Source organism: Phalaenopsis equestris, unplaced genomic scaffold, assembly GCF_001263595.1.
Source record: "Phalaenopsis equestris unplaced genomic scaffold, ASM126359v1 Scaffold000543, whole genome shotgun sequence".
NCBI lineage: Eukaryota > Viridiplantae > Streptophyta > Magnoliopsida > Asparagales > Orchidaceae > Phalaenopsis > Phalaenopsis equestris.
In genome coordinates this window covers 116,597-129,779 of record NW_018164983.1, presented here as the reverse complement: position 1 = coordinate 129,779, position 13,183 = coordinate 116,597, and the positions used below count along the sequence as shown (strand labels likewise).

At 34.1% G+C, this 13,183-nt stretch overlaps 1 protein-coding gene across 1 annotated transcript in view; it reads left to right on the top strand.

Moving 5' to 3' along the window:
* The window catches only part of LOC110029041 (ATP-dependent Clp protease proteolytic subunit-related protein 2, chloroplastic-like), a gene marked incomplete in the record, with an annotated part of 39,696 nt that extends 36,157 nt beyond the window's left edge, over nt 1-3,539 (top strand). Inside the window, 3 exon segments of the mRNA XM_020731150.1 lie at nt 42-110; nt 196-291; nt 2,775-3,539. Of these exon segments, the coding sequence (XP_020586809.1) occupies nt 42-110; nt 196-291; nt 2,775-2,915 (306 nt within the window).
* Nucleotides 3,540-13,183: the final 9,644 nt, after the last annotated feature.

The window sequence follows — 13,183 nt, the reverse complement described above, 5'->3', positions numbered from 1 at the left end:
GTTGGAATTCTTAATTTTTTTTTTTTTTTTTTTAAATCAAGGGTAATCGAGTTGCCATGCCTCTTTGTAGAATTGCTCTTCAATCCCCAGCAGGAGCAGCCCGGGGTCAGGTTTGTATCATTGACTACTTAGTGTTTGATTGCTATATATTTGAATGCTCTTTTACCCTAAAAATCTCTGTAATTGCTCTACCAGGCTGATGATGTAAGAAATGAAGCAAATGAACTTCTTCGCATTCGAGATTACCTTTTTGGAGAGTTGGCAAGAAAGACGGGTCAACCGATTGAGAAGGCATGTAATTATTTCCCGTGTTGTCATGATTTCATAATCTCTTAATAAAACTTTGTTCAAGTGCAATAATATTAATGTCTGTTCTAGTTGATGCCCATTTTACCAATGTTTTGAGACCCAGATCAAGCCAGTTGCTCCTCAATCAATTGTACGGAGAACAGGGAGTTGGGTTTGTCCAGTTTGATTAGAAATTTATTGAAACTCCTAACCCATGGGAATAGGCCAGACTTGGTGACGCCTATCTAAAAAATGCCTTAGTTGGAGTATTTTTCATGATTTCATCATAAACGAATTAAAGAATTAGGCCACTTAATTGACTCCTTTTTTTTTCTTGTCTAGCTGAACTAGATGTGGGTTTAATATAAAGATCTTTTTTTAGATTAGTTAGTTTCATCCATCAAGTTAATAATATTGTGTATTTTGCTCTTTTGTTTTGGTACATAAAACATATACTAGAAAAATCACTCTTTGTTTTACAGTATTATGCATAATATTTATCTTGTGTGTGATTGGAATTTTGACATGCTAAAATTCTAAATTTAGATTCAGAAAATTGTGCCTGTAGACAGGGCGTTCATTATTTGGACTCTTTTCTTGCTCAAAATGAAATATAATTGGCTTTGGTAGTTGATGGCTCACATGAACAAATGTACTTGAAATAGTGACATAACAATCTTTTTTGTTATATTCTCAATGGTAAATTATTCTGTTTGATGAAATAATGATAATTAAGACATTTATTTTTATTTTCTCTATCCAATTAATGAATTTGATCATTTCTTAAGTACCCTTGGTTTTTTTTTACTTTATATTTGTACAGTGTGGCCAACATAGGTACGACATCTACACTTAGATGTCAATCTTCTAATCAAGACCAATCCTTCGTCGGTTAAATTACATAGTAAAAGAGGCACATGGAATGAAAGTACCAAGATGTTTGCAATTTGGAGTTGGAATGATCAATAAAATGAAAATTCTTGCTAGAACAAATGATAGTGCTGTTGCTTGTAATAAAGTTTCTCTGAAGGTTAGATTCATAATTTTGAGCATTATTGCAATACAATATTACAAAATCAACATAAAATCAAGGAAATATGATTTTAGTTTCATATGACCATATATTGACAGTGAAAGGTTGTTTTTAAGAGAATTTTTCATACTCCTATTTAGGGCATGGAGGTAATATTAATGATACTGAATCTTTTTGATTTACCCGTTATAGAAGTTAAAAGTTGCTGCATAATGTTCAGTGAAGTAAAGGAAGTATTTTTAATCATAAAGTTTGATTTGATAGATGTGAATTTGAAAGCTATTCATGGATTGATTGGAGAGGATCTTAAGACAAAAAAAAAAGAGTATAATGCATTCGTTTGTTTAAAATGTGTGGCTTAATATGCATGCAACGAGCAAAATTTTATACGACTTTATCCCTTTCATGGCTGATATTAATTCTAACAAAAGAAGCAAAAATGGGGATGCAAAACTGAGGGGTAAAAATGGGGCTGAAATCACATGATCCTCAGTCCTTGTTAGACATGCTCTGCACTCTCCATCCTTCCCCACAATCGTGCTCGTCTTTCATGCACATGAAACATCTTCTGTTTCAGCATCCTCTCTTCTCAGGCCGACTTCTACGCATTTGAGTGCAGCAACAAACCTGTCCACAGTGCCTTTCAACCCGCCTACATGATTTTAATATGACATTCCTAGTACCTGTGTTTGGTATCATGGATGTTGCATTCTTCTCTGTAATTGAAGTGGAGTTTGCACATTCCGCCAATATTTTGTCTCATTTTGGGGTCCATGGCACATATTCGGTGTTGAAATTGTGGTTGATCTCACATTTCTTGTACATCAATAGTTATGACAGTGCTGTCGAACCCACAGTCAGACATCAGTGAAGCTTCTGTTTTCTTTTAATCATTTTCAGAAGTTCAGAATTATTCGGATGTGGGCGTTACTCACAACAAGCATCGTGAAAAATTGGTGGAGAAAAAGTTTAATGGACGTTATTTCTTAAGTGAAGCTTCTGTTTTCTTTTAATCATTTTCAGAAGTTCAGAATTAGTCGGATGTGGGCATTACTACAACAAGAGTCGTGAAAAATTGGTGGAGAAAGAGTTTAATGGACGTTGTCTTTTTAATTTTTATTTTTTGAACAAAGAACTTTCAGAATCGTAATGACTTTCATATAATAACAGAAAAAGGTGGTAATATTTCATCATCTAGCTGATGTTGCTTGTGACAAATATAACAGATCCTATGGTTTGCCTGACATGTTACTGATCTACTTTGCTTTTATTTTCATTTTTGGATAACGTCTTTCTTGAGTATAAAGCGAGAATATCAGAGGTAGATTAGCATTGAATGGAAGCCAAGTTTTTACTTCCAGGCGCTATTTATTTTGTTTGGCTGAACAAGCATCCCTACGAAGGCCTATAATATAATTTTATTTTCTTGCATAATTGGTTGTCATTCATGCAGATCAACAAAGATTTGAGTCGCATGAAGAGATTCAATGCTCAAGAAGCTCTGGAGTATGGGCTGATTGATCGGATCCTAAGACCTGCTCGAATCAAGGCTGATGCACCTCGAAAGGAACAAGCAGGAGTGGGTCTTGGGTGAAACAGGGGTTTGTTTTTTCAAATCGCTGTTCAGATATAATTTTACGTTGTTCTTTGATTTTCTTCATTTGGTTATCATTGCCATGTGATTTATTCATTTGTATCATAATCTGTCTGATCGGTGGCTATGCTGAAGAACTGCTAGAAGAGGTGGGTCAATGGTACAGTTTGCGAGTTATAAGCTGCTATTTTATTCGCTGCAGTTGTTTGTTGAGGAACTATACTAGATATCTGCTCTGTTTTCTACTTTTCTTAAGGCGTTCTTGCAATTGGAGAAAAATTTGCGTACGTAAGACGTATGCAGCGTCTGCGTACGTCAGCTAGGTTATAAGTAGGGTGTATGGGGATATATCCGCGTTATACCCCCTGTAACCTACAAATATATGAAAACAGAAGCGCAGAACTTACTAGTTATAGGTAGGTTACAGGAATGTTACAGAGGGTATAATGCGGATATAACCCCTAGTACCCTCCTTATAACCTACCTAATGTACGATGTGCTGCATATGTCTTACGTGTGCAAATTTTTTTTCCGACAATTGGGTTTAAGCGAAATTTGAATATGTCGGAGTTTTAGAATTGTGCAAATTTATTTTATTTTCTTATTGATTCAGAGCTATAATGGAGTTGTAATTGGGCATGTTAATTATATGGAAGATAATTATTTAATTATATGCCCTTAAAGCGTTATGTCGCTTTATTTAGTAGAATAGATTGATTTATCTTCATATATCTCGCATCACCAATCGTTATTCATGTATTAAGATTTGAAATAGCAAATGCTATTGATGATTTTAAAGGTAATAAAATTTTGTTTGTGGCTATTTTAAATTACAATCATTCATTTTTCAGATAGGTGGTGATGGATGTAGGCACAAAAATTCCATTCCTTTAAATGGGCAGCACTCTTATTTATTAGATATAAATATATTTTTAAATTTTTTTTTTTATCAAAATTGTCATAATTTGCAGTGCATTAATTTAATATGTTGACATAATTATTAACATAAATAAAATAGAATTGGTTTTAATCTAATTACATACTTTATATTTTCATCATACTAAAACAGGAATATTTACAAGATAAAAAAATCTCTCAAATAGAAAATAAAATGCAAATTCCTTCATGCATGTAATGTTGTAGAACAAGTTGCGAAAGTGTGATGAATTTTATTACACACTTCAAGGCTCGAACAAGTACAAAGGAAATTCTCTTTCGGTACTTCGGATGGTTTAGCTTTTGGGAGTACTTCTATTGTTGTGCATTTAAGCTTAATATAAATGTGAAATTTGATTTTATGTGCTTTTTAATAATGAAAATTGAAGGAGAATGTGTCAGCAGGAGGTGTGTATCCTGCCACACATATCAAATGATGAGGTATGTATCCTGGCAATATATCAGATAAGATGACGTATGTATGTTGACTATACATTAAATAGAACAGAAGATATGTATTCTATCAAACATATCAAATGGCACATGAGGTATATATCTTGATTATATATCAAACAGAGTAGTGGATATGTATCATGCTGCATATATCAAATAACACAGGAGATATGTATCTCGATCCTATACCAAACAGAGCAGGAGATATGCATCTTTCCTATGCATTAGATAAGAAATCATGTGGAGAAATATCCTAAGGTGACATGCTCAAACAATATGTTGGACGCATAAAGCAATCCCACAAGGAGAAATGCTTCCCTTAAAGGATACCGATATTGATTCTACTGATCTTGATTGATCGAGGTAACCCTATCAAGCATAAAAAAATAATCAGACATCAAAGTACCCCAACAAATCATAGATCGACCGTAAAATCAATGTGACAAGTTATTCGACAAGGCAGACATAGCCTACTAAATAGATCAAAAATATTAACTAGATTAGATAACCAGGATGGTCTAACCACAAGGGTACTTTCATGAGCACCAGTGAGATGTCTCTCATTGAAGATTCCTCTAAATTAGCAAGTTAACTCTTGCTACGGAGGTATCAAATATCTCAATGAAGAGATGGATCAGTTAAACTGCTGATATGACATGCCATTAAATGAGACGGATTGAAACAACCAAGTTGATTGAAAATGATATCATAACACTTTGATAGAATCACAGATCCAACCATTGGGTGCTTCTGGCAAGCACTAGTGAAGTAAATTTTGTAAAAGGCCCCTCAGAACTAGCAAAGTAGCTCTCACTTGGGGAAAACTCAACGGATATTTCCTATGAGAATTGGCTGAGGCAATTCTTGATAGGGAAAATATGGGACCATTGTTTGACATCAATAGTGGCTCTGACTAAGAACATGGATTGGATAGACCATAGACGAAGTCTAAAACTGATACAACATGATGCTTTAAAAAGATAATATATATTGATCGAGTCAAGAATATCAAAGATGTTGGATGACTAAAACATACCAACCTTATATGTGATATTGTTATTAAAGATTTTTGGTAAAATGACTTCTGCTGGGGGAATCATCTCAGTATCTAACAATTTCATGATGAAAACATAGTGCACCAATCATAAGGGTAGTTAGCCCACAGGTTAAACCCAAAAATATCCTCCAAGAGGGATAACACCGCCTTCAACTGAGATGAGTGGTGTATAGTGATTCAAACCCACACAAAGTAGGTAACCGAACAAAGTGCTAGGAACAAGGTGCAACTTCCCTGTATATGAAGGTTATCAATCAAGCTTGATCTCAGTCACTTGAGATACCTTAAGAATGGTTGATCAAAACGGAATGCACCAAGCATAAAGCATTTGGCCCTAAGGTCAAGCCCGAACATGTCTCTCAAATGGGGATATACTACAACCATCTATGATGAGTAGGATCAGCAGATATATCATATTCATCCATGACGGATGGGATGGGCTCAATTTGGACCCTGTATAAGGTGGGTAACTGAACAAACATGTGAAGAACCAGCATGTAGCTTTCCTATACCTAGGGTATCAATTGAGCTTGACCTCATTCAATCGAGATACCAAAGAAAGGTTTGTCAAAATAAAGTGCACTAAACATGAGGTGTTTGGCCTTAATGCCAAGTCGAAACATGTCCCTCTAATGGGGATATACCACACTTATCTGAGGTGTGTGGGATGTGCATAACTTGTCACAGTCATCCATGACGGATGTGACATGCTAGATTCAGACCCTATTTGAAATGGATAACCGAACAAACATGCAAGGAATGAGCAGGTAGCTTTCCTATATAAAAAGTATCATTCGAGCTTGACCTTAGTCAATCAAGATACAAATTAAAGGTTGGTTGTACAGAGGGCATCAACATGAAGCGTTTAGCCTTAAGGCTAAGCCCAACGTACCCCTTAAGTGGGGAATATATCATACTCATCTAAGGTGAGTGGGAGTGAGCATATTTATTAAATAGAGCTCAGTTTGGACCCTTAATGAAGCGAATAACCAAACCAAATGCTTGGAATAAGCTCATAGCTTTCCTGCCAAGAGTATCAATCAAAATTGACCTCAATCATTTGAGATACTATAGTCAGACAAAGTACACCAACCATATGGTTTTTAGCCCTGAGGCCAAACCCGAACATATCCCTCAAGTAGGGATATATTGCACTGATTCAAGGTGAGTGGAATTATCATAACTATCACATTCATCCACAACAAATGGGATGTGCTCAATTTAGACCCTACATGAAGCGGGTAACCAAACAAAACTCTAGAAATAAGTGTGTAGCTTTCTTGCATTAAAGATGTCGATTTAGCTTGATCTCAGTCAATCAAGATACCTAAGAAAGGTTGGTTGAAACAAAGTGCATGAACCATATGATGTTTAGCCCTGAGGCCAAACCCAAACATGTCCCTCAGGGAACATACCACACTCATCTATGGTGAGTGGGATGTGTGTGAACTTAACATTCATCCAATACGGTTGAGATGTGCCAATTCAGACCCTATATGAAGCAGGTAATCCGAACAAAAATGCTAGGAATAAGAACATAGCTTTCCTGCATATAAAGATATCAATGGACTTTGACTGCAGTCAATCAAAATACCATAAGAAAGTTTGGTTAAAATGAAGTGTACCAACCACGTGGTGTTTAGCCCTGAGGCAAAACTCAAGCATAACCCTCAAGTGGAGTCATACTACGTGCTCAATTCAAATCCTAAATGAGGCAGGTTACCGAAGAGCATGCTAGGAAGTGCATGAATTTCTTGCATATGGAAACTATCAATCGAAATTGACTCTTGTGAATCAAGATATTGCAAAGGCTAGCTAGGCAATATGCACTAACCAAGGAATTCTTAACAATAAAGCTTAGTTAAAATCCTCTAAAAATAGGGTATCTTCCACTCTCATTTATTAACAGAGGGACAAATGTATCTACCACACTCATTTATAATGGGTGAGATATGCTCATTCAGCGTAGAACCAAAGAGAAAGGCTAAAAAGTTCATGGCTTCTCTTACATCAATTACTGGTTACGTCAGGTATATGCCTCTTGTAGGACTTCCACCATGCCTGTATGGCAATCCAACAATTAATTTTAAGAAATGTGTAAGACCTCTCTTACATGTAAATTTTTCATCCTAAATTATGTGATATGATCCTTCAATCAACATAAGGAAACCATCACAAATAGCTTAAATAAATGCAACATCAAAAGATGTATTCTTTATTGTTCAATAATTGAATTACAAAGTACACAAAGCTTTGAATAATCAATCTCTGAAGCAAAGTACATCATATATATCAAACAAAAAGAATAAACCTAAGAATAATATATCTTTAAACATTGCCCATTTATAGGGGACATAGGGTGAGATCTGTCAGCCTCAATAAGCATGTAGGTTCCTCCCTTGTAGACCTTCTAAATCACAAGCGGTTCTTCCTGTGTAGGTTCAAACTTCCGGTTCCTTCGACGGTTGGATATGATTAGGTGTCTGACCTGACCCGTAATTATGCAGTTATTTAAGTTCAGAAATATCGTCCAAATCTTGACCTAATTTATATTTAGCGGCTAGTGTGCAAAATTAATTAGTATATAAAGATAATAAAAATGGTTTACAAACTAGTGGTACTACACAAGTATACTTATAGCCTCAAGTAATATAAGATTTTATTTTAAAAACCCCAGTATTGATTCCACAGAGATAGTCAAAACTCTTATAAAACTGACTTTAATAAAATTTACTTTTAAATTGTAGAGAATTTTTATAGTAATTGATCACAAGTTCTTATGTAATATCTATTCTTATAGAATTAAAGGAATGCTAAGTATGTTAAGCAAATTCAAGATGTAAATGCAGGACAATCGAAAAAAGTTTTAAAATGTAAATTTACCACTAGTTTAAACTAATACTGTATGAAGAGTTCAAATTTGTATAAAACATTCTTCCCCTTGCAATGAGTTTATAATTAGTGTAGGAAAAGAATTTTACATGTAATTAAGGTATTGTGCCAAATAGGAGCAATTCTATTCTTTACTATCAATTAAGTGCATAAAGAATATTTGTTAATTTAGAGTTTCGTCCTTAAAACTGTGGTTAGGCTGGAAAGATACTAGCTCAAGCTCCCACTCTAGAGTTCCCACTTCCCTCACTTGAGGGATAACATCTCGCTTTAGTTTCCAAACATCTGGACCAAATTAGGGATTTTAGTCTATCACCCTAAAATCTCTAATTCCACGCCCATCAAAAATTATTTCCCTATTTATTTGCACTTCACCTCAGAGAATACATTCTCATCCATGAGGCTAAATGTGATTCTTGCTATGTTGAAACATATCCCATTTTGGGTCACTACATTTTACAATAGATTTTAACAAATCCATTTGCCATATTGCAAGTTAAGTAAGCATAGAGTTTGAATCGTCATAATTTATGGAATTCTAAGAGCTCTTCTACTAAACTATATTCCTACACATAATTAATCCTCATTGCAGGGATAAAGATAAATAAAACAACTCAGATCTCATGGGAAAGAAAAGGAAGAAACAACAAAACATGGATTTATAGATAAATAAAAGTTTACAAGACAAGACAAAGTAAAATGAACAAAGTACACAACTTATCTTAAACTCCATCCCAAGCAATCCTTCTAGTTACTTTGAATCACTCAATCTCCTTACAATTTCACTCCAAACTTACTCAAAATCTGTAGTAAAGAAGATATCTCTCACTTCTCCTCTTCTCCTCCAAATCTAAGTAATTGTCCAAGACTCTCTCCTCTCTAGGAATAACCCACTTCTCTACAAAAGACTCCCTTTTCTTCCTCAAAAAAGTCTCTCTTTAGAATCTCCAGAAGTCCTTTTAAATAGAGCTCTCAAAATCCCCAAGAGTTTCTCTAAGCACCTCTTCAAAATTCATTTAACTCCAATGGATCTTCTAAATAATCGCCTTTGGCACCTAGGCGCCAGGATCCTAGCGCCTAGGTGCCAGGTTCTCTATTGTCTGGTGCCTTGATACGCCAAAATAATGTGCAAGTTTTTGTATTCATTTTATGATTAAATTTGGTGATATTGCACTTTAAAGAAGATTATTTTCATGGTTTGTTGTAAGCATATTGATTTTAGGCATTTGGAGCAAAAAGTAGCCAAAAGATGGAAATTTAGAGCTAAAATGGAGCTTTCCATCATCCTGATGCCAGATGTGCCATTATACAGAGAACTGGAGTCAGAAGCGCCATTTTACAAAGAAGTGGTGCCAAAAGTGCCAGAATTGGCGCTAGAGGCGCTAAAATCTAGACAGCAACGCTGAACTTCAATATACTAGTGTCAGAGGCGCCAGAACTAGCGTCAGAAGCTCCAAAGATGAATTAAGACGGAGTAAGACAGTTAATGACTATTTTTGAGAGGTTCTCAAAGGCTCCAATCAATTCAAATGCCCCATGAAGTGATTCAATGCATCTAGACACTTTGGAAAGGCTCTTAAATGAAGAGATATGTCTCTTAGATGAAGGGAATTGTCTCTTAGTATGAAGAGGTGTGCCTTTTGGGAAAAAATGGAGGGAATTTTGAATTCTTTTTGAAATGAAGACTGACCCTAATTAAAAAGGACATGAGTCAAAAGAAGAAGAGGGGGGCGTGCGTGAGGTTTGAGAGAGAGAAGTCTTGGAGGAAGAGAGGATTTTCTTCTAGAGTTGTGAGAGGAGAGGGAAGGTGAGAGACTTCTTCTTTATTACATTTCTAAGAGAGAATTGAGTGTCATTGTAAAGAGAGAAAGTGCTTAAAGGGAACTTCAAGAGATTTTCTTAAGGAGTGTGAGATAAATTATTATATTTTATTTGTTTATTTTATAAACATAATTTTATATATATAATCTTTATTTTGCCGTATCCCTCTTATATATTCTGAGTAGTCTTCTTTATCCTTATTCTTACAATGAGATATGATTTTGTGAAGAATTAATTTTGTTATATAAGGTTTTAAATTTCAATAAATTATGATGATAAAAACTCTGATCTTCATTTATTTTTTGATCTGGCCAATTGAAATGTTAGAATTTGTTGAGAAACATAAGATCTGAAAGGGCTATGCTTTCTACAGCAAAATAAGAGTCACATTCAATTTCATGGGTGAGAATGCAGTCAATGGAGTTGAGTGCAAATAAATAGGTAAATATACTTTGATGGGTGCAGAATTGGAGATTTTAAGGTGACGAATTAAAATCCCCAATCTGATTGAGTTGTTTGGAAACTAAAGTGAGATTGTTAGCCCTCAGGGTGGGAGAAGTGAGAACTCTGAAGTGGCAGCCAATATCTTCTCAACCTAACCGCTGATTTAGGGACCAAACTCTAGATTAATGTTCTTTATGCACTCTCAGAGGGTAAAGAATAAGATTGCTCGTATTTGGCACAATACAATTTTATATTTATTTTAAATGATTTTAATTATTTCACAATCCATAAACTCATTTTAAAGGGGAAGGATCCTTTCTTAATTTTGAACTCTTCGTTAAAAAACTTTGTTTAGTCTTAATAAATTTATTTTTATAGTTTAGCAAATAACTTAGTTAACCTAGTTCTTTTAACTGCACCTAGTTCTTTTATCTGCATTTCATTTAACATACAGTAAATTTACTTTAGATTTGTTTTGCGCACTTTAATTTTGTGGTTTGAATATTGTGTTTTACATTATAACCATAAGAATTTCCAACTCCCTGTGGGATGGAGACTTAGGACTCCACTAGAGCTCTTTATTACTTGAGCGATACGTATACTTGTATTATTATTATGGTTTGCAGCTTGAAAATTTTAAGAGATAAAACTATTTATTTTGAATTTATTTTTATTGTGATTGAATTGCATATTTACTATTTGTGTTGTCGTGTGTGTATTGTAATATTAAAAGATATTTATAACGCACCACAAAAACCGCTCACCAAGTTTTTGGCACCGTTGCTGGGGAGTAACTGTAAATTACTTTATAATTTAGAATATTTTATTTGAACTGAAAAACTATTTTTTGTTTAATTAAATTTTTTTATGTTTCACTGTGTTTGCTTATTTCAATTGCTTATTGTGTTTGTGTATGAGTAGTTTAAAATCGATAGGTTTAGTACCTTACGATTAAGAGTTAGAAAAAACTATTAGAAAAATTTGAAAACAACAAAAAGAGATCGATAATTTGAACAAAATGGCTACAAGCTTAAATAATCTTGTAATCAAAAATGAACATCATCAGAGATCTTTAAGAGATTATGCTAATCCTGCAGCAGATAAAATTCATTTGAGTATACAAAACCTTGTTGTAGCCGCCAATTCACTTGAACTTAAACCCTCCATTATCCAAATGATATAAAATAATCCGTTTTGGGGAACACTGACTGAAGATCCTAACTTACATCTTGCTAGTTTTCTAGAATTGTGTGCTATTTTTAAATATGATGGAGTGTCGAATGCTGTCGTTAGACTTAAACTTTTTTCTTTTACACGAAGGGATAAAGCTAAGATATGGTTAAACTTGTTAGCACTTGTATCTATCAGAACTTGGGGAGATTTATTACAAAAAAATTTTATCTAAATATTTCCCACCATAAAAAACTGCTAAGCTTAGAAATGCCATTAAATATTTTTGTAAGTTTGAAGGAGAATCTATTTATGAAGCTTGGGAAAATCGAACTCTTAAGAAAGTGTCCACACCATCCTATACCAGATTGGTTAATAATTCAAAATTTTTATAAAGGATCAGTTGGATCTCTTAGATATAAAATTGACGCTGGTGGTGGTGGATCATTCATATCAAAACCATTCGATGAAGCAAATTCTTTAATTAAAGAGATGACTACTAATAATTTTTAATGGCCCTCTGAAAGGGTAACTTCAAAAAGAGTAGCTTGTATTCATGATTCTAATACAATATCTATGTTGGCTGCTCAACTTGCAACAATATCAAAAAAGATATATAAGTACGTAATGAATTATTCTCAGACAACTCCTGTACTTGAGGAAAATTCATTGGGACAAATGACAGATTCTCAGACTTTGTATGAGATTTTAAATGCAATAAACAACCGATCTAATACTCCTTATTCCAATAATAATAATCTTGGTTGGAAAAATCACCCAATTTTCGGTTGGAAACAATAACTCTAATGGTGTAAATCTGCAATGGGGGAACAATGTTGTGAACCCATTGGGAAACTCCAACAATCAAGGAAATTCTAACTATAAATTGTATTGCCCTCCAGGTTTCAATAGCAATTCACAGAGTAAGGAGAAGAAATTATCAATGGAAGAATTAATATTATAAATGGAAGCACAATTACAAAGTCAAGGAGCATAATTACAAAGTCAAGGAGTTGCAACTAGAAACATAGAAAATCAGTTGGGATGTATTGGTACTGCACTTAGCAATAGATCTCAGGAACTTTGCCTAGTAATGTTGAAGTTAATCCGAAAGATCAGAACAAAGAGCGAATTAAGACTATTCAACTAAGAAGTTGAAAAGTATTAGAAACAAAAGTTCAAAAAGAAATTAAAGTTGAAGTTGAGAAAGAAAGGGTGGAAAATGAAAAGTCTAGTGAAGATTTTCATTTTGAGTCAGAATATCATATCAAACCAATGAAAATTACTATAGAAAGACCGTCGGCTCTATTTCCTCAAAGATTTAAGCAATATAACAAAGATAACCAATTTATAAATTTTTTGGAAATATTGAGGAAATTGACAATAAACATTCCATTTGTTGAAGCCCTAAAACAAATATCAAGCTATGTGAAGTTTATGCAGGATATACTTAATAAAAGAGGAAGTTTACAGGTAATGAGACTGTTGCACTTAG